The sequence below is a fragment of the Neolamprologus multifasciatus genome, chromosome 9 (genome assembly GCF_963576455.1).
Source record: "Neolamprologus multifasciatus chromosome 9, fNeoMul1.2, whole genome shotgun sequence".
NCBI lineage: Eukaryota > Metazoa > Chordata > Actinopteri > Cichliformes > Cichlidae > Neolamprologus > Neolamprologus multifasciatus.
In genome coordinates, this window is record NC_140447.1 from 13,907,946 (window position 1) to 13,929,829 (window position 21,884).

The 21,884-nt window shown below is 38.8% G+C and overlaps 1 protein-coding gene and 1 long non-coding RNA gene across 3 annotated transcripts in view; both read left to right on the plus strand.

Annotated features, from left to right (window-relative positions):
* The window catches only part of ctnnd2a (catenin (cadherin-associated protein), delta 2a), a 265,825-nt gene that overhangs the window by 198,757 nt on the left and 45,184 nt on the right, over positions 1–21,884 (plus strand). For both annotated transcript variants that reach the window (XM_085173422.1, XM_085173423.1), the window contains 3 exons: positions 1,754–1,940; positions 15,050–15,167; positions 19,482–19,664. In XM_085173422.1, coding sequence (XP_085029548.1) covers positions 1,754–1,940; positions 15,050–15,167; positions 19,482–19,664 — 488 coding nt within the window. The remainder of the gene's footprint in view (positions 1–1,753; positions 1,941–15,049; positions 15,168–19,481; positions 19,665–21,884) is intronic.
* Positions 7,933–10,320, plus strand: LOC146511243 (uncharacterized). The gene is made up of 2 exons (XR_014876243.1): positions 7,933–8,270; positions 9,557–10,320. It is a non-coding gene; the product is annotated as an uncharacterized LOC146511243 (long non-coding RNA).

The window sequence follows — 21,884 nt, forward strand, 5'->3', positions numbered from 1 at the left end:
GTATCCCATCTGACAGGAAGCAAAAAAAAAAAAGTGTATTTGTGTGTGTTGTATATCCATGTGTCTTTGTAGGCGATTTAGTGTATCACAGATACATAAAAACATAAAAACTTGTTTTTCAGCCAGGTTATTTATATGACCATGCAGCTGTGTTTGCTGGCTTTATGTTTATGCATTGCTGTAAAATTTATTTGGTAATAAGTTTGTGTGCGTTTTGTACGACACAGCATGTGATAAATAATGCCAGTTGGAGCTTTCTCACAGTTAAGAGTCAGATTCAAAAATAAAAGTGTGGGTGGCTTACTCAAAAGTGATAAATATAGGGAGGTGATATTGTTAGCATTTCCAGTCCTGAAATATGTCCTCGCATGCTCTGAAAAGGTGTGTCTGAGATCAGTGTCATTCTGCTCAAGGTTTAAAAAAAAGTTTTAGGCTGTTTTTATTTCTTAAAGTAATTTGCTGCCCTGACTCCCAAAATGTAGCTAAATGTATTTCACATGTACATTTCTGAACAGTGAATGGAACCAAGCACATTTTTATTAGGTTTTGGAGAGAGTTGTAGCACAGCAGTTAATGAGGTATGTAAGATCAAATAATTGTTAATCGTTTTTGTTTTTTGTTTTTTTTATAGAAGAGCTTAAAACTTCATTTGATGAAAATGAAACGGTTACTTAAATATTTTTAGCTCTAAAAATGTATTTGATTTATGAAAGTATGAGGTTTTATTTATAAAGTTTGTAAATGTAATTTAGTCGATAAAACTTTGCAGAAAACTAAATCAACAATCAGCGTTCTTGGTGGTTTGTATATTAGTGTCTTACTATTATCTAGTCAGTGTAAGTCTACATTGGCAATGACAGTTTCCACAATCCTTCATACCAGATCATACCAATGCCATACTTTGACGATTCTCTCATAAATTGACCTCCTATTGTTTGGGCAATCAATCTTAAAATGTCTTTACATACATAATTCATCTGCATCCTGGCAAGGTTCCTTCTGATTCTTTGAAATTTCCAATTGTCTGCCTTAAAAAAGTAGCATCAGTTTGCATTTAAAAATTATACAAAAGAAATTTTGGTGCAATGTGTGTACCGCACATGAAATATGGATAATGGTGGAAGATTTAGGTCAGGACATTATCCAAAGCTTGCAATCACATGTAGCACACAGCAGGAGGTAGTCTGCTTAAGATTCATTCTTGCTACAAGAAGGGTTCTGCTTGGTTTAGGCAACGGTGCTGCCTGTGTGGTGCATGCACTTGCTGGCTGTGAATTCACTGAACTATTACCAACACTGTTTTCACTTAGTGGCAGATTGGCTCAATCAGACATCACACAGACATTGTACTGGGGAGTTTAGTAGGTTAAAGACTAGTTTATGTCTGATTCATCTGCATTTAACATTTGTGTTTCTAACACGCACCTCTAATGTCTAAAGTTCAGAGAACAGTTCCCCTTTAACTGGACTAAAACCCAAGACTTAAGGAGACTCGCGGTAGGCACCATCATGCCTCAGCCAATTAGAATGAGAGGAAAATGGAGAATGAAAAGAGAAGCACTGAGAAAGAACAAATGTAAACGCTGAGGAGATTGGTGAGCCAGTAACTGACCCGATCAGTTACATGCAGAAACGTGCAGACAGAAACTAAGGATATAATAGTTATAGTAGCTACTTCGAAAAAGTTACTTACAGAACTGTCTAAACATAAATATGATAACGTTTCTTATTTTCTGAACACATTCATATGCAGGTGTGCTTTGGAACCTGTCATCATGTGATGCACTGAAGATGCCAATCATCCAGGATGCCTTGGCCGTTCTGACCAATAGTGTCATCATACCCCACTCTAACTGGGACTCCTCCCCAAATCACCATGATGACCGCAAGCTCCACATTCATACCTCCCAGGTGCTGCGCAATGCTACAGGCTGTCTCAGGTAAGCAACAGGCACTTAAAATCTTGTCTCAGGTGTTATTTTCTTTTTCTTTTATATCTCACATTATCATTTATGAAGAATTATATGTAACACACCACTTTTATTCAGTTCTGTTCAGTTTTGTTTGTATTGCACCAGTTCACAACAGTCACCTCAAGGTGTGTGTGTGTGTGTGTGTGTGTGTGTTTATACATCTACTGACAAATGTCAGATAAATGGAAAATATTTTTGCAGAAAAATCAAAGTTTCTTAATCTTCACCACTGTGCGATCATAGGCACAACTTCAAACAGTATATGCATATTTTGTTCTTTTTTGTTGCTCCCTTTCACGTTCATTCACTGAAGCACATTTGCACCAATTTGTGTTGGTCACCATAGAAACAACTCCTCCACTTGCTGGGATCCTTTGTGTGTTGTCTTTCTTGTTGGTGCATTGTGCCTCTAAATTGTTTCTTTGTACAGTTTTAAATCACGGAGGACAACTTACAGCTTTCATGATTACTGTGTTTATGTGCATCTCAGTATGAGAAAATTGGTTTCTATTCTATTTCAGTGTGTACTCGTTAACGCCCATCCTCGTGTTAGTAAAGCCTACATTTTATGCTCTACTTTGTGCTCTACTTGTGTGAGAGCAGTTACTGTAGTCTTAATTTAATATGGTGAGTTAAGCATTAAGTTAACTCACATGAAATTTTCTCCTCGCTGATCTATTTGATCCAAACATCTGTTAAGAGCCTGGCATGCAGACGTGAATATTTTTTGATCACATAATTATTTTCTTAGATCTGCTAACCTGGCATGAAAGAGTAAAAAGTCAGGCTGATGATGAAAAAGAGCTGCAGGTTATCGTAGTAAGTAGTACAGTAAAACGCTGTAAAATGCTGTAGAAGATTTGTTATTTTGGACCACATATGTATTCATATTGAATACGTGTTAAAGAAAAAAGTCAATACTGGTCTGATCTTTAAACTTAGTCATGAGACTGAAATTTTGATGTGTAACTATTTGATCACTTGCGTGCTGCTAGCACAGAGTTTGTCACTTGTTTCTGATCATATTTGTTGATCTGTGCACATACTCTCACACCAACCCCACAGAGGCCTGAGATGTTTGAAAAAAAGTCTCCACTTGGCCAGCTCTCTTTGAGCTATGTGCTCAATGAACCACCAGTGGATTAAACCCTCACCCCACCAGCTTTGAAGATTCTTAAGCTATTTCAAATGGTTATCTTCCACTATTGCAGCTATTGAATGTATTTAAAAATGCACTAGGTAACCAAGCTCGAAAAGATCCTCCAACCACCTCATTGCCACAGCTTTACACACCAACCTCAGTAAAGGAAGTGTGGAACCATTCACACTCAAGGTCCCCTCCTCCTTTGGAATGGGTTGGAATGGCTTTTCTAGTCTCACTTACCAGTTTAGACTCTCAACACTTCAAGCCACTTTATTTTTTTCCATATAGTCATACAGTTAAATACTGTATAAATTCTATACATTCACACCTATTGCCAATTTAGAATCACCGTTTAACCTAACATGCAAGTATCTGGACTGTGGACGAAAGCTGTGGTACCTAGTCGTAGCTCATGCAGGCACAGGGCCCAGAGACCACAAGAAAAAAGGACTTTCTTGCTGTGAGGTGACAGGGTTGTCGATTGCTGTTGAAGTTCTGACTGAGGTACAAATTGATGATCCCGCACAAGAAGTGGGGTCAGACACTTCCAGTACAGCCTCACTAAATGTATAGGTATGCCAGGCCTGATCATTTATGGTCATCATTTGATAGCTCAGCTCCTTTCTTCACTCGTGTCTATGACATATGTACATGATTGAAAAATGATGTAGGGTGGCCTAGCCAAGTGCACTTACAGACAACCTCATCTATATTCATGGTATTCCGTATGGACAAACTGTGAATTGCACAAATGTCCAGTAACAGAAATCCTCAGTGTGCTCTGTTAACACACCCTCCAACTTTCTGTACCATTGCTCCATTTCCTCGCTGGAGACAGTGGAGCAACTCCAGACTGGAAAAGAGCCAGGCTGCTCTCCGGAATGCAAATTATCCATTGAGTTGACCCCAGCTTTATCTAACCCTTATCTCTCAACCTCAAGCACTAGCTCGGCCCACTTTCACCACCAGAGAGGTGATGTTGCATGGCTAAATGTTATTAATGTTAATATTAACTAGTATGCATATCCATCTTTTTTATCCACCGATTAGGTTCTTACAGCTGCAGTACAAAAACCAAATATATAATATATTTAATAGGAAACCTAAATAATATGGGTGTGTATAGCTGTACTTGTATGGGTAAAGACTATATGGTACCTAAGTGTGATCATGAAGTTATTCTTCTGTGTAATATTTGTCAATTTTGGTATCATTTGCAGTTATACAGTGCACCACAGACTAGCTTTATATCCTAAATGGGCTATGTATCCTGGGAACAATACTTAAATTAGACGTATTAATTGAGTTTTTTAAATGCTTCTTTTAAGGCCAAATGAGCTGAGGAGTTTTCATTTCATGCTAAGCACGCTATTCACCTACGGTTGACTATTTAGCCACTTTTAGGAGTAAAAACAGTGGTGAATCTGAAACATTAGCTCATCCAAAACAGAGACAAACACATTTTCATCTTCAACATCTTTCTATGTTTGCTCCTATAGTCAATTGTAGGAACTTGGTTCTACAGAGAAATATGTTTGTGTGGGTTTTTGGCTTTGTCCAACACAAGATCCAGATCCTTTCTGGTTCTTGGTTTGTTCTTTTAGCTGTTTGTTTGCCACAATAGAGATAGATTTCCTTAAAACTTTGAGATATAGTTGTCAGCTTTCATTGATGACATGACGTAGATTTTCAGCAATTTTTCCTCACTAACTCACTAAACCATTTATAGAACTTGAGCGCATGTGTGTGTAGGTACCTAAAGATGCGGGGGAAGAAGACAAATGATGCTGTCACTGTGCTGTTCCACATTGTAAAGTTACAGATCAAATTGTAAAAGGTGCTAAAGGAGAGGGAGTACAAGAGGGCAGAAAAGGAAAAAGTTGGAAAAATTCGAACTGAGAGAATTTAGACATGGAGAACAATAAGAGAGAGGCACTAACACATAGCAGTGAAGGTGTCTCTGCTTCTCTCCAGGGCAGCTTTCTATCTCACCATCTTTTCAGAGGGTTAAAGTGACATAAGACCACAGTGTTCAGGTCTCAGTGTACCTGCAGCTCAATTTCAGACCTCTCACCCCTCTTATTATCTCCTTGATGTGTGTGTTTGTGTGGCTGTGTAGGCGCATGAGAGTCCATATTTCTATGTGTACTTATTGGTCTTGCATGTACAGTATATGCTCAAGTGTGTATGTGTATGTAAATGCTAATTTGTTTCCACTATAAAGAAAAAGGTGTGCATGAATGTGTGCATTTCTGCATATTTGTTTTTGGCTCCATGCATGACACCGCATGTGCAATCAGACTAGCTGAGAGGATTCTTGGTCGCCTACACCAGAATTTTACGCACTATTTTAAAGCTCTTTTTGCAGTTATTATTTTTGGCAATCAGTGTGTGAAAAAGTATGCATGTTGTAATCAATCAGACTGTCCACTATGGCAAACCCTTCACAGCCCAGCACTGTTTTCCATCTTGTTACGGTGTTATCAAGCCAGACACAAGGTCTTCTCCTCCGTTCAGAGGCTGTTTTACTCCCTGCAGGTTGCTGGTTTGTAGCCAAGCAAGAAAAGAAAACAACTACCTGGTGCCTTACACACACCATTTGTATGCGTTTGCATGTTTTTGTTCTATTCATGAATGCTTTCAGCTCGTTTCCATTCAGACACCCACAGATGTGCGTAGAGGAAAGGACTGATTTTTGGTTGATCGAGAATTAAATGCGTGGTCACGAAAGAGTTTGTTTCCATATTTATTTCATGGGTATTAATAGGTTTGTTTGCATGTGTTCCATCTGGTGATGAACCCTCTGCTGCCTGTGCCCTCAATGACACACATACACACATGGCCAGACATTTATGCAGAGCCACCACACACCAGCTGTTTGAGACAAAGTCACTCAGTAGTCATTTGTTCCTTGAGCAACATTAGAAGACCATCTGTCTTCGGATTCACTTGTGTCCATGTAAATCCCATGAATGTTGCACCAATTTTATAACAACTAGAAAAAGAAAATAAAAGAAAATAAAAGGGATTTGTGTTAAGATCAGTGACTATCAGATTGTTTGCCGAGGTACGCTGTTGCACCCTGGAGTAGAAAATCAATGTCAAATGAAAAATGTATAAGTGTCCTTGTGTTTTTAAAACAGTGCAATTGGTGGAAAACATGTCCAACTGGCAATATTTTAATAGTTGTCAAACCAGCATCTGCAGACAGCAGGAAGCTTGTTAGTGAAATTTTTCTCACGTACACATGGATGCTACTTTTTTCAGAAAATAATAATGAATTGTTTAGCGTTGTATATAAGCTAATCAACACGTTTAATGGTGGCTATATGCATACGCTGACAAACTAGAGCAATATTATATTCAAATCCTGTATTTTAATTTTGTAGAAAATCGACTGCCTAGTAGTTTAAAGATAAAGCTGTGTGACAGGGTGTTAAAAAACTGCATGACGACCAGTAAACAGTGTGCATAAGTTAACTGTAAGTTGTTTTACCCAGTTGGCTGTGGAAATATGTGTTGTATTTTTATGCCTTTATTAGACACCAACAGCAGAAACCAGGAACTTAACAGTTTATGAATTTCTTATGTATTTCTCTTTGAGTTGTAATAGAAACATTTAATTCGAGTCTTTTGCTCTAATACCCTAAATGTTTTTGTGAAGTTGGACCCTTTACACACGTACAAGACACGGACGTGGTGACAGCACTTCTTTATTTTGACATTCGGTTTTACTGTGGTTTTACAATGGGACACAGACACTCGCGCTCCGCTGTCACGGCCGCTCTCCTTCACTCTGACTGTCACTGTGAACATATAAAGAGTCACAATCACATTCACATCTCAGCCACCTGTTCACTCCGCCCCTGCGCTGCCCCGGGAGCTCGCTGCGTCACCCCTCCTCTGCAGCCGGCCAGAGACCACACCCACGCCACAGTTTTCTTTGGATTTTGAAGGATTTCTGGGATCTGGGATCTACGGTTAATTAGGTGTGCTTGGTACTTCTTCTTCAGTTTGATCCCCTTTAATTAACTGTCGTGAACGTAATTCATTGTCTTCTTTTTCAGTTTATTCATTCCCTTTTTTTTGTTGAAATTTGATAAAAATAAAAATATATGCATGCCTTTCTCTGCTTTTACTATTTTGACATTCAATCTTTTTTTTTCTTGTTTTTCTAAATTTGATTCCCAGAAATCCTATTAATATGTCAAAACTTCTCTGCGTGATTCTCCCCACAAAAACTGTTTACTGGAAGGAAGAGAGAACTGACTGAACTTTACCATTTAATGGAAATGTTGCCGTAACTAGAACCAGTAAACAATGAGTTTTTCCAAATATTTTAAGCTGCAGTAGTCAAATGTCGTGCTTGTTTGGCACTGCCACTAAACGAACTACGCTGTTACTTCACTGCGGCTAACATTTTGAATGGGATGCTTAATCAAGTTCTGTGTCTTTTTGCTCAGTAGGTAATTATTTAATGATGCAGGCTAATGAGTTAGGCTAAATTAATGAGGAGTGACATCAGATAGGATGAACTGTAAACTTGTAATGGACTCACTAAATAGTAGAGGTTACTAGTTAAATTTAAGCAGACACAGACACACACACACACACACACACACACACACACACACACACACACACGTAATAGAAAACCTTTTCTTTCATTTTAGTGTTTTCTGAAGTCCATGCAGTCAGGCAAAGGGTTTACCGTTTGTGATGCACATGTGCATATATTATGTTACTATTATATTATACATAATATAATACATAATATATATATTATGTATGTATATATGTATATTATGTTATATTATGTTATTATGTTACCTATGAAACTGGTTAAAACAAACAAGTTGGTTTAAATTTAATCTATCAAAATATTATTTAATAAAATGTTTTTTTTCTGCTGAAGAAATTCTGACCTCACTGTTTTCTCACTAAATTATATCTAAGAATAGGTGTGTTGCAGAATGGTGCAATACGTCATGCTTCATTACCACTAGATTAACAGGCACATGTGCACATGAGCCATTAACACAAATGCAGAGAGTTACACACACACACACACACACACACACACACACACACACATACTTGAACCCATCCATGTGCAAAGGCCTATAAATAGCAGACATACAAAAGCTATTACAGTTTTTTCTGATGGCTTGAGTAAATTTTTTGTAACTATTGGCTATTTTTGCAAAACTCTACACACAAATAAGAAAACTCCAACTCCACTCACCCAATCAGCAAAACATTGTAGTTTTCTTGTAAAAGCGAATAACCCTTGCTTAACTCTCCACACCTTTGTAAAAATGGTATTTTTGTATCCAACAGTTAACACAAGCCATCATATTAAAAAGCACATAATGCACCAACTACACACTGATGGTATGAATAAAAAACACATCTGGCTTTTGCTTTCTCTGTGCACAAGGTAGGCTATGTCAGTTTGAGCTCATGCTTTTGTCATAGATCTGTAAGCATAGAGGGATCCAAACTTCAAGTACTATTATTCACACACATCAAAACAAACACAAGTGTTTATTTCCAAGTATAGGATTATTTGCAATCGCCATAATGACTATATGGCCCCTCGACCTCTGCCCCCAGCATCTGGACATCTAGCAATTCTGTAAAGTAACAATTTCAGTATTTTTACATCTATGGTATTGTTGTGTTTCTCATTGGCATATGGCAGTGCTACAAATCTTAGTGCAAAGTGACTGTACTAACCGATTCTCATTTCAAAATGTCCTTATGATACTTGCTACAGTGTAGCGGCTTGAGTTAGGCTGGACCCGTTGGCCAGCTTCCCTCAGGGTCATTCCACGGTTGATTACATGGTCCACTATTGTAGCTCTGATGTCATCAGCAATTCTATGTCTTACTCTTCTTACCCTTCCTCTCCCCCCTCCTCATCCTCCTCTTGTTCCTCCTTGTCCTTGTCGTCCTCTTCTTCCTACTTCTTCACATCCACGTCCTCTTGCTCGGCCTCCTCTACTTCTCACTCTTCCTGCTCCCTCCATTGTACTCCACACACAGAGCTTACCTGTATTATAGTGCTTGGGCTGGTTGCAAAGTGAACTAATTACCTAAAAAAGTTTTCACATGTGACAGTGTGCCAGACAGTTGGCAAAATAGTGTAAATAATGGCCTTAAACGTGTATAGTTTTGCTAGGAGTGCGTTGATCATTTGGAAATTGAGTATAAAGCAGTGAGTTGTGTTTACAGTTCAGCAAAAAGAGTGCTGTGCAGTGGATTGTAGCTACAGGTTTGCAAAGTGTGTGTTACAAAATGGCAAACTGAGTCCAAAGCAGTGTTTGTGCTTTTAGTTTTGCAAACTCAGTGAGTGGTTTTGCTATAAGTATTAATAGTTTTAGAAATTGTGCTATAAGAATCACAGTTAGGGTTTAAGCATTCAGAAAAAACAAAGCAAAGTATATAGGAGATAACCGTATACTTATAAAAATGACAGTCTGGTCTGATCATCTTAGTATTTCATGAACTACAAAAATGTGGGAAACTTCTTTTTTATGGTCTAGCCTTTAAGAGCTTCTTTTTTCACTCAGCTGTGCACAGCTGTAAACATGGCAAGGTAAATATGGAATGGTGTTGGCAGTGTAGCCAGAAGAAACTGTGAAATGTGAAGAGTAACATTTGCTTTATTATCCTGGAAATCGCTAGTTAGCGCTTCCTTCCTGACGACCTCTTGAACATCATGAAAATACGCAAGCAATACCAATCAGAAAATGTGTCGTTTATAATTGCAAAGCCAAAATATTGTATAGTTGTGAGTCCATCATTAGATGCTGACTGGCTGAAGGATGAGGGAGTGTGACGGGCTTATGAAAACGTGTCTCAAGGAGGAAAAGGCAAACTTTAGTTAAGCTTCTGTCTATGAGACAGTTGTCAGGAGAGAAAGTTTAGACTAGAGAAAGAGGGCCGTGCCTGTGAGTGATCACATATCATTGCTTGCTTAAGCGTCTACCTTCGTGTTATATATGTATACAGGCTAAAAACCTAATATTATAAAAGCTCTCAATAAAAGATTCATGTTGCATTGCTAAGTGTCTTCTCTTCCACTCATGACGGGGGATCATTTAAAAGAACATGATGCAAATCTCTGTAGAAGTCGACATATTCAAGGCTAAAGCCAGTGTTAAAGCAGTAAATAATTCACCCTTCCTCTTTCTCACCCACCTGCCGCCTGTCTTTGCTGCTTAAACATTAGTCAAGGTGAAGTGTTTTCACTGTTATGTTGTTTTATATCAACTTGACAGAGAATAGTTCTCCGTTAAGCGGCATTTCCATCGTGTGCTTGTTTGCCCATTAGCATTCAAAGAGGGTGAAAATGACTTGACCTTCTCTTGGAAGCAGGGAGCCGTGAACGTGAAGTTTTAATTGAGTTCTTGTGTCTTTCCCTTTCTTTTCTCCTTTTCTCATCAGTGCAATATTTGAAAGATCTCATCCCCTAGACTAGTGATCCCCTTATTATGGCACTATGATAGATGAACTTGAAGAAGTTCAAACTATACCAAAGTGTTGTCTCATTTCGTTTCTGACATTTCAGATTTAAAAGAATGATATTTAAACTGGTGTCACCACTCTTTAATATTTGTTTTGTTTGTTTTTCGTATTGCTCCTTCACCAGTTGTCTGAGCCCACATCCTTTATAAAGTGCTATATAGTTACAGAAAATGTGTGACCTGTTACCTTGCACAAGTGTATGTATCTGGTGAGGTTCACACTCTTTAATCTTTGAAGGACTTCCACAAAAGGTTTTCTGACAGTTATTGTAGTTTTTGGCTTTGCCTATCTAATCTGCATCTAACTCTTTGGGTACTTGGGGCGATCGTGGCTCAAGAATTGGGAGTTTGTCTTGTAATCATAAGGTTGCCATTTCGAGCCCCGGCTCGGACAGTCTCGGTCGTTGTGTCCTTGGGCAAGACACTTCACCCGTTGCCTGCTGGTGGTGGTCAGAGGGCCCGGTGGCGCCAGTGTCTGGCAGCCTCACCTCTGTCAGTGCGCCCCAGGGCGGCTGTGGCTACAATGTAGCTTGCCATCACCAGTGTGTGAATGTGTGTGTGAATGGGTGGATGACTGAACGTGTAAAGCACTTTGGGGTCCTTAGGGACTAAGTAAAGCGCTATACAAATACAGGTCATTTTACTTAATAGCACATTCTTCTTCTTTTTGTTGATTAGCTGTGGCTGGAAAACTGTGCAGGTGCATTAAAGGTGCCTTAAATATTCCATAGCTTTTCTTTTAGAGTCATTTCTGGGTCTGTTTGCAAGTGTGCTTTCCTTGTGTGAAGATTAGATTTCAGTGAAACTTAGACTTCCAGATGGCCTTGCATTATCTTAAAATACTTAAATATTTGATCTAGAATTCATAACTGAATCCATGACAACAAGCTGCCTGGTCCCTGAGATATTGAATCAAGACCAAATCATGTTCCACTGTGGCAATGAGCATGGTCTCCTTAAAAGCTGAATTTAGTATTTGATTTTTGAATTTAGTCTGCACTAAATTGTGTGTCTGCTCTTTATTTTTTCTTTTCTTTTTTTGTGTCCTGTTTGGATCTTTAGCCATCAGAATTGTTGTCTTAAGGCCAAGAAAGATGCCAAGCGGATTTATTTTACCAAGTGGATCATCATGGCCTTGTGTGTCTGCTCTTACTGTGACCAGAAAACTTTGTCTTTATTTTATTTGACCAGGGTGAGTTATTCTAGTGGATATGGTCTTTGCATATATATCTTCATTCGCAAAACTTATTTCCTTTTCTATTTTGAACAGCCAAGGCTTTTTGCTGGGACACCTGCCATGTTGATCATCTTTGTACTATGTCTATATAACTGTTTAAACATAAACCTGCAGCAGCAGCGGTTACAAGGGGTTGCTGCACATCCTCTTGTTAAATTTATGTGTTTGGCCAGATCTTTTCTTGAATAAAACACCTCTTTTTCTCTGCAGGTCAACACATAATAATAGTAAAGTCAATAGTAAAGAGAACACCAAACCGTAAATGTTTTAAAAGCACTAGTTTGATCTGTTGTACTCATTTTCCAAACACAGATATCAAGTTAGAAACTACTATAGATTTGGTGGCTTTGAATGTATGTAGATGTGTTGATTTATCATGTAACTGAGCTGCTTTGTAACAACCAGCAAATACATATAGTGAAGAAACACAGAAGCCAATATTCAAATGGTTTCATTGTAACTGAAGACCAGAATGAAGTGGGGTGAGGATGTTGCCATCTTAATGTGGAGCTATTATGCTCCAGTAACAGACATTATCTAGTGCAGCCTGTTTAGGTACTTAAGTAAAAAAAATAGAGAAGTACAACATAGAAGAGCCACCTCCACTGGACAAGACTCAGCTGTTCATCTGCATCTTAAGGACAAGGGTCACTCCTGCAAGGATGCCAATGATGACATTTTGGACAGAGAAGAAAGATGGTTTGAAAGAGGAGTGAAAGAAGACATCTATGTCCACTATGAACAACCAACTGTCTGCCATCTATAATCCAGTTTTGAGATCCCCACTTACATCCTGGGCCTTCTGACCTCAGTAAGGCTACGTCCACACTAATGTGTTTTCGTTTAAAAGCGCATCGTTTTCTCTCCGTTTTGGCCTCCCGTCCACACTGAGATGGCGTTTTTGCTCATGGAAAACGCAGCGTTTTCAAAACGCTCTCGAAAACGCATACATTTGAGAACGGTGCTTTCGCGTCACAGTGTGGACAGCGAAAACGCCGACTTTCTAAAACAATGACACATGTAAGTCATATGATGTCATGTGACCAATTAAACTAAGATAGCAGAGAGCATTATACACAGGGGTGCACATAAGTGGTCCGCAGGTGCGGAGTGGTTGCAGGAAGTGAGCTGGCATTTGTTTGAAGCCAGCTCACCTCCTGAAACCACTTTTCCGAGAATACGCGCTTCTTTTGCGGCTCCTTCTGACATTTCTTTGGAGGTGGAGGAACACCAAAGTAATTGCTTAAAGGAGCTTCTTTGACATCTTTAAGAGTTCTAAACAAATGTCTGTTCTCCTCCAGAAAATAAGCAAACGCGCGTTGCAACTTCTTATCTGGTGCGCGTTGTTTATTTTGACAGCGCATGCGCACTTGCGGACCACTTATGTGCACCCCTGATTATACAGCAGTTGTTTTGTTTGCTCTCAATTTTGACAGCCCTATTAAAGATTAATATCAGTCTGCACATGCTCCAGATAGCTTTTCTTCAAATTCTTTAACTCTCACTAGCTTTTGCAACTACTCCACCTCATTGTTAGTCCATTTAAAAAACTCGCCGCGACTTTTGAAAGAGCCGGAAAGTAAATAAGCGGTAGACAGAAATTAGGCAGGTCGAGTCTTCTTGCGTTTCACGCATGCGCAGTCGTGGAACGTAACTGTTTTCGGACATTTCAATGTGGACGCGCAACTCTGTGAAAACAACTGAAAACTCTAGTGTGGACGCGGAGCATTTTCAGACCGTTTTCAAATCTAACCAGGCTAGTGTGGACGTAGCCTAAATCACGTGATATGATGGGGCTAGGTTTTACAGTGGGTTCACCTGAAACTTTGGCTGATTGTGACCTTTTTCACACCTTGGCTCGTGTGATTAGACAGAGGATCAATAGGGGGTCCATGACCCTCTTGGGGACACTCCCATAGGGCTCAAAATTTGGGACCAGTTGCTCTTAGAACTGAAGAGTCCAGACGCTTTTCTTTCCAAGCTCTTTAGACTACTATGGCCTGGATGACTGAGAAACTTCACAGACAAAAATAGAAGTAGAAATCGATGTTTGTCTCATACGTTCTCACTGACAGACAGCTACACACATGCTAAACCGATAGTGACTCTAACACTATTTGTCAGCATTGGTAACTTTTTTCTGTTAGTGTATAGCTGAAGGCCTGAAATGATATGGAATATGTGTTATTAATGTAAAGTTTATTATACTGAATTTACATAAATTATACTTCATAATTAATCTGCCTGCACTGCAGTGACTCACTGCAATGTAATTGTTGTGCAGTTTAGTCTGTGGCTAATGATGAGTCACCTAAAATCAGAGTTTCTTTTTCATTATGTTCTTGTGTCTGTCTTTGTGTTGTTGTTGTTTTTGCATGTTGTTTTTCTGCTTTTCTAAATCTGATTTTATCTTGAGTGCCAAAATGTGGGACATTTGCTAGATTGTGTCAATGTTTTGTGATATGCTGTGTTTTTTTTTAGTGTGAACTGAGCATTAAAGTGATTATTTCAGGCAAGTATAATATTAATTTTAGCTCATGCTGCTCACCTCAGTTTCATTTTCTATTTTATTAACGCAGACAAATGAGTCACTGTCTCGTACAAAGTGTTTCTGTACCACAGGCAGTTCCTTGTTGAAACCCAAACAAATCCAGCCCAACGCCCACCTGAACTTCCAGTTCAATCAAAATTCAATTCATTATTTCTGTGCATCATATTGGCAAAGCTGCTAATAATATACTGAACAATATTGTCAAATTACCAAAGCAGCGTTGGTGTGATTGTTGGCTGTGAAGTTCAGCCACCAACTGTCTGACTAAAGTGGCTTTTTTTTCCCTTTCCCGTTTTTTGGACTCAAGTCAAGTGCTTTAAATTGAAGTGAGCCTTCAGGGCATAGATTGAGATGTAGCCAGAATTTTAATGCTCCTTTTTCAATTGTTTAGTTTAGGGAGAAGTGCCAGGTTCCCCAGTATCTGTTTCTCTCTCTCTCCCTCTGCCTCTACACAGCTCTTATTACCAGCTTTCTTTTTCTTTCATCTGTCATCCTGTCTCATCTTCCCTCCTCAATCAGCTCTCTTTCTTTCCCCGTGTATTTGGCAAACGCATAAGCATATACAGAGAAGAGCGCACTCTCCAACCGGTTGTTGTCATATATGTGTTGCAGGAACGTAAGCTCAGCAGGTGAGGAGGCGAGACGAAGGATGAGGGAGTGTGATGGGCTGACAGATGCTCTGCTCTACGTTATCCAGACCTCTCTGGGCAGCAATGAGATCGACAGCAAGGTGCGACTCTGAAAATCTTAGCTTGTGTTTGTAACTTAAATTGTTCATTTTCATGCTAAATTACAAAGTGTCTCATATCCTCCTTTTATCACAGACAGACACAAACTGCAGAAATCCTTTTAGCACACAGGAGGAAACAAAACAAATGACTGCACCTCTTTTCACTGCCAGCAGCCACAAGGAAGAAAAGTTGTAGTTTTCAACAAGTGTTCAGCTCATCAATATGAACTCTTTAGGGCAAATTAAAATGCCCAGATTCAAAGTATTGCAACATTTCTACCTGCCAGTTAAGCTCTGCCTGTAGTCAAAGTTGTGTAGGTTTAGATTCACTTTGCATTTTTCTGTATGAGGCCATGTTCATGTTGGCGTGCAGTGTACGTATGTGTGTTCATGTGGCAGTACATGTGGGCCAGTCAATACTACTGTACATAAACAGTGTTGTGGATGGCTGACTTCTCAAGGTCTCCCTGTCTCCCAGCCTTTTCTAAATAGCTATCCTTAATCACTGTTTAACTGCCTGCCCTTCTCCACTGTTTAACTGCAGTCACCAGAGGAGGACTTCTGCCACCACAGTAACAAAGACTGATTGGCAGAGAAACCACCAAGCGGTCGCTGTTACAGTAGCGGTACACATTAGCCATGTGCTCATTTGGTACACTGTCTGCCTTTTCCCTTTGTTGTTTTTTCTCACCTGCTCTGTGCACACTATGGTTTCCTCCCTATCTGCTTGTTGAGTTGGAACAGTCTTGGCCTGCCATTGAAATACTAAAAAATATATCTATTTATTTTGACTACTTTGGTAAAATTGATCCCATAAGACACAACAGCTGGCACTGTTCAGAGATGTAAGCTGTTCAAGTAGCATAACAGGGTCATATTCGTAAATTTTAAAGTGGCTGGCAGCAAAAGTTGTAAATGTCCTTTGTATTTGTGCATTTTTCACACATTTCAGATCTTAAAATAAAGTTCTATAAAAGACAACATGAGTACAAACATTTACTTAGGGAAAATATAAGCCCTTTAAAACAGTATCTATCCATTAAACACAATTGACTGTGTCTATTTTATCTGCAGCAGCTACAACCAAACATGTCTGGTACCTACAGTGGGTGACCTTGCTGTAGAGGAATTTTGGTTCACTTTTCTTTGCAGAATTGTTTAAATTGCACATCACACAGAGCTTCTTTCAAGCATGGACTGTAGAGTTAAATTCCTGCTAAGGCATTTAAATAAGATTCAACTTTAACCAGGCCATTTAAAAACCTCTGCTTTGGATTATTGTCTTGCTACATTGACCAAATTTCTCTCGAGCTTCAGATAATAGGCTGGTGACCTTACACGTTCATTTACATATTTATTCTCCAAAGAGTGTAGTTCCATAATCAAGTTACTACTTCAGAGTATGTATTTTTAAACGTATAAATTATTTAATCACGATGCGCTCTGTTTGCTCACGATGTCCTTGTGCTTTAATAAACCTTTTTTGAACATCTGCAAATATTTGGTGACAAACACAGAAAATACAGTAAATTATAAAGGGGGCGTGAGAATAAGCAGATATAGATATGGTTGTATGGGACTGTAAAATTACATTTTATAAACCATTAATAATGAGGAATTTCATCAAATATAAAAGATAATAATATGCAATTATGATCGATGCTGCACAGTAGGACCATGCATGTAACTGAAGAACCCACATATACAAAAAACATATTGTTGATTAAGGTATTGCTTCGAGGTGACTCTGTTATTGTGTTTGTATTGATGGGTGATCAGTGTTTTCTAAACAAATTGCCTTAAAAAGCATGTTTACAGCATGTAATCTCATTTACTAGAATAATATGAATGAAAGTGGATGAAATGAAAATAAGTAATAAAGGTGCACAGTGTCTTTCCTAACCTGTCCCTGTTGCAACACTGTTGCCGGGGTAAATAACTGTGCCGACAACACTGTAAGAGTAAGTCTTTTTCTGTAAGACCGGAACTTATGACCAAGAACGATGTCAGCTATCTTAGGCAGCTTGATAACATCTCATAACGTAAGTCTTTGGACACTATGAATGGGTTCTCTTATTGAGCAATTGTCCAACCAATGGCCTTGACAGAATCTACAGTTACTATGACTAAATAAAATGAAGCAATTGTCTCTTCACTTTTAAAACAATTTACCATTTACATATAGAAAAAAAAAACTGTTGTTATCACCAATCATTTAAACATGACTAATAATGCTGAATCCCCAAATGTCTTTTGACTTCCATTAAAATGTTAATATTTCAACTTTCTGTTACTAAAGCTAGAATATCAGAGCACAATGTAATATAGCTGCTGTATTACAATAGCAGTGCTTGTTATTGTTTTTAACTACAAACTCTGTGGTTCGGTAGATATGCCTTTACTGATCTTAATTACGGATTCACAGTGATGTGATGGTGTAATAAATATACCATCACATAATCCATGTCACAACAGCACTGCTGAAATGCAGGCGCTTGTGTTTATAACTTAGCTTTGAATTACTACAGTGTACAGCACAATAGTTAAAGAAAGCTTAATTGGACAAGGATAGAGCCAACACATTACCTTTAGTTAACATCAAACATTAACACTGAATACTAAATTTCTGGAGGTTTTGACCTCCTGTGAATGGTTAAAAATTCATTTTTAATGTTTTATATTGTGCCTGTACAATATGTTTTCTGTTTCTTTGCCCTCTGTGCAACACTTTGTTAAAGCTATAGGTGTTGATTCTATTTGAACTGTTTCAACACGGGCTTCTGCTCGTGACGTGTTCAATAATTGTGGACAGAGAAACATTAGATCTGAGGAGTGGCCACTATATATATATAATGTGACATAGCTTAAGCACTAAAGAAAATCTCTAGATTACTGTCATTCTGTTATACACAAGGCACAGAAGCAATTAAGTTTTAAGGACATTTAATCAGGTTTCCCACTATATAATAGCACACTGCCAGGAGTCAATTAACTTAGCAGACACACTAATTGAAATTGATGGTGCAAGACTGAATAGACTAGGCCCATCATTCTACATACACAGCCAATATAATGCTAATATATAATATTGAGATTTAACAGCCTACATTTAGTGTGTCTCATTGCATAGGGAAGCTTACTGGATGCCTGTTATGTGTCGAATTCCAGCTTCTAAGACTCTAGGCTGGAAAGCGCATAAAGGTCATAAATACAAGAACAATGAATTCTAGCTTTGGTGTTACAAAAGTTTCCTGTCACAGTTTGGAGTGCATAACTTCTGTGTTCCTGAGAGAACCGTAAATCCCACCCAGGTGTAGAGGTGCTGATCTGTAACTGGCCCTGACCTCTGACCTTCCTGCTTTGACAAGACATATAACAGAATCCGTTTACCTGGCAACTTCATTTCCCTGCACAGTGCACCTAGAAACAAAAGGGTACGGAAGAAATGTGAAATAATAGATCGAAATCCGAAATGTCACAGCAAATTGTAAATAAAATGTAACTTCTCCTACATCGCTCCATAATAACGTGAGAATAGAATTTCAAATATGACTGCAGCTCACTGGAGTGAGACATTGTTTTGTTTGCAGCATCTCTTGAGGGTGTTCAATTACACTCCTTAGTTGTTTTTGTCTAAACCAACAGTCAGACTGAGTGAAGATTGATGATTTGTCTTTGTTAATTTCCACTCTGTTGACTTGATGTCTCCCCTTTGTCAGCGACGCACACATATGCAAGTGCACACAATCAGTTAAAGAAACAAAACAGAACACACACACTTAAGAAGAGACAATATACACTATTAGAGAATCGGCTTTCCTTCAGACTCAAGAGTACACGCATGTTCTCTGGCTACTGGGTGAGCCTCAAAACTTCATGTTTAATGGGGCGTGATATAATATATTGGGTTTGTCATTTTTCCTCATTTACCTGAGTTTCTGCTAATCTCATTTCAAAGTCAGAGCTAACAATATGCAGAAGAATATTACTTGTGAGATTATTGTTGTTCTTTCCTTTTCCTCTCCCTCTCACTTGTCGTCCCCCTCCCTGTCTTTCACCCTCTCCATCTGTCTGGCTCCTGAGTGCGGGTGGAAGGCTGATAGTGTAAAAGTGAGCGAGTGGGTGGTTTTTATTACTGTTCTTTGAATTTGAGTTTGCTCGGTGTTTTCAGAGACGTTTCATTAAATGGCATCAAACACAAATCTTCAATCTCAACTTTTTTTTTTAATTTAAACCTCTCCCTTTATTGATCTCATCTTATTTCTCTCCACCTTCTCTTCCGCCTTCATCTCTCCCATCTCGCTCTGTTCGCAGACTGTGGAGAACTGTGTTTGCATCCTGAGGAACCTGTCATACCGACTGGCTGCTGAGACATCTCATGGTCAGCAAGGGGGGTTGGAAGAGCTGGATGGCCTGCTTTGTGACGCCAATGGTCGCGATGGAGAGAGCTCCGGTTGCTGGGGCAAGAAGAAGAAGAAAAAGAAGGGAGCTGACCAGGTAAAGACACAGAAAATAGGAGCTAACCAGATGTTGTGAGCAAGTTAAACAAGTTTTTAAAAAAAAAATAAATTGAATGTCTGAAACCTGCCACACATCCCTTTCAGCAGGGATCTGCAGTTAAATGCAGATCAGTTTCTCTTCAAGGTTATCTGAAAAGCATTGGTTTCTTTTCAAATTAACTGGCTTAGGTTTTATTTCTGCTCTTTAACTTTATATATAATTGAGTCTTTGTGACCTCAACTTTCTTTTAAAGGCTTCAACATTCAGCTTCTTTTAATTTCCTAAATACCTCAACACAGACACAGGCCTAAAGTATGCAAACACAGACCTTACTTACATCTTTCAGAGCTAACCGGATGGACCAGAAGTGAATTTGAGGCCCAAACCAAACTAGATATCAAGAATATGTCTCTATTTTATTTGTTGCTGACCAGTGATGATCCATTCAATGCTCTGGCAAAGCTGTGTTTAAATGAAATGAAAATATTAGTAAACTAAATTTGAAAAGAATTTGAGGCCAAATTTCAACCATCAAAGCAAAGAAGTCAGTACTGCCAGGAGGGAATACACACTGATGAACAGAGGGATACATAATGGGAAGTAGCAAAAGGTCAAACCCCAGAGGTATACACTATAAAACCCTATGAAAATGAAGCAGGGATAGTAGTTAGTGGGAGGCTGACAGAGTGAGAAAGTCTAGAGTTGAAGCCAAGAGAGAGAGATAGAGAAAATAAGTTAAGATCGTAAGATCGGGGAGCCTGAACTTGACCGAAACAAAATGAACTACTGGAAAATGTTTATTCCTGGAATTGTTGATATTTTGTGTAATTGGCATTTTTTTAGGTATTTAGCTGACTATATGACTTCATTTTTAATGTATTTTAAATAACTGATATATAAAAGGCACACCTGATTTAATTGTGCTAATCTCTTTTGAAGGTTTTCTCCTATTGTATTGCTGCTCTGCTTTCAGGGTTTCTGATGTATTTGAATTGATATTGTAGTGGTGCAGGTCTGACCACTTGTACTGCAGGATTAGCACGGACCTCAAACTTTCTCAAAAAAGCAAACGTGTTCAAGCCTGTAGACAAGGCAGTGGGCCAGCATGCTTGTTATTCCTTGATGTTCACAGGGTTTTTGCACTGTGAATTTTTCCCCCAGGGGGAAGGCTGTGATCGAGGAGTTTTTCTTCAACATCCAAACGCATTTCAGGGAGAAAAGTTGACACAGATGTTTTTGGACGCACTAACACATTCTTTTTTCTTCATTCATCTTATTCACCGAACCCTCTATTCCCCCACAAATCACTCCTCTTCTCCAAAGTAAAACTTAAGTTGAAGATAAAACATTTTGACACAGTGGAGGAGATCCAGCTTGCATCAGAGACGCAAATAAGCAAATACTCAAAACAGGAAGTCCAAGATGAAAAGGTTAATAACACCATACTGAAGTAAATGTATTTTCAAATGCTATTTTAGGGCGTTTAGCAAAATATATGTGTGTTAAATATGTAGAATGGCTATTGTGAATCATCTGATGCTCCTTTGTGTAGTGCTTTAATCTACGCTTTGAGTTTTATGATTTCTTATCGAATCTGCACATAGATAAAAACAGATAGTGACACTCAGTTGCACACAAACACACACATGCCACAGTGCTTCTTTCAAGATATACACTAGCTTGGTTTACCTTGAGACAAGAAGAGGAGAGGATGCAGTAGAGCGAAACCGAGAAGGTCGATAGGGAGAGGAAAAACTGAGAACTGGAAAGAGCGGGACGGAAGCAGAATAAGAAATTAGGAAAAAGGGTCAAGCATGCAAGAAAGAGACAGAGAAATCAGGAGAGAGAGGCAGAGAGAGAGAAGAATTAAAAGGAGGAAAAATCAGGGAAAGATATAAATGACATGCAAGAGAGAATTAAGAGGAAGAGAGCTGGTGTATGCCTACATGAAAAAGGTGTGGGTATGTCAGCCAACAAAGAAGTTCAGACATCAAGAAAGGCTCCTCTGTAATGAAAAAAGACAAAGACGAAGTGATAGATAGCTGTAAAGCTTTATGTTTATTGCTCAAAGCAAATGTAGCAGTGAAACATTCTCTCATAGTGTCTTCTCCTTCTGCAGCTCTCACTGTCGTTTCAGATCATGCATCTCCCTTCTATCTAAGCCCTTCAACACCTTTATCGCTATTCATCCATCCATCACTATTCTTAAGCTGACAA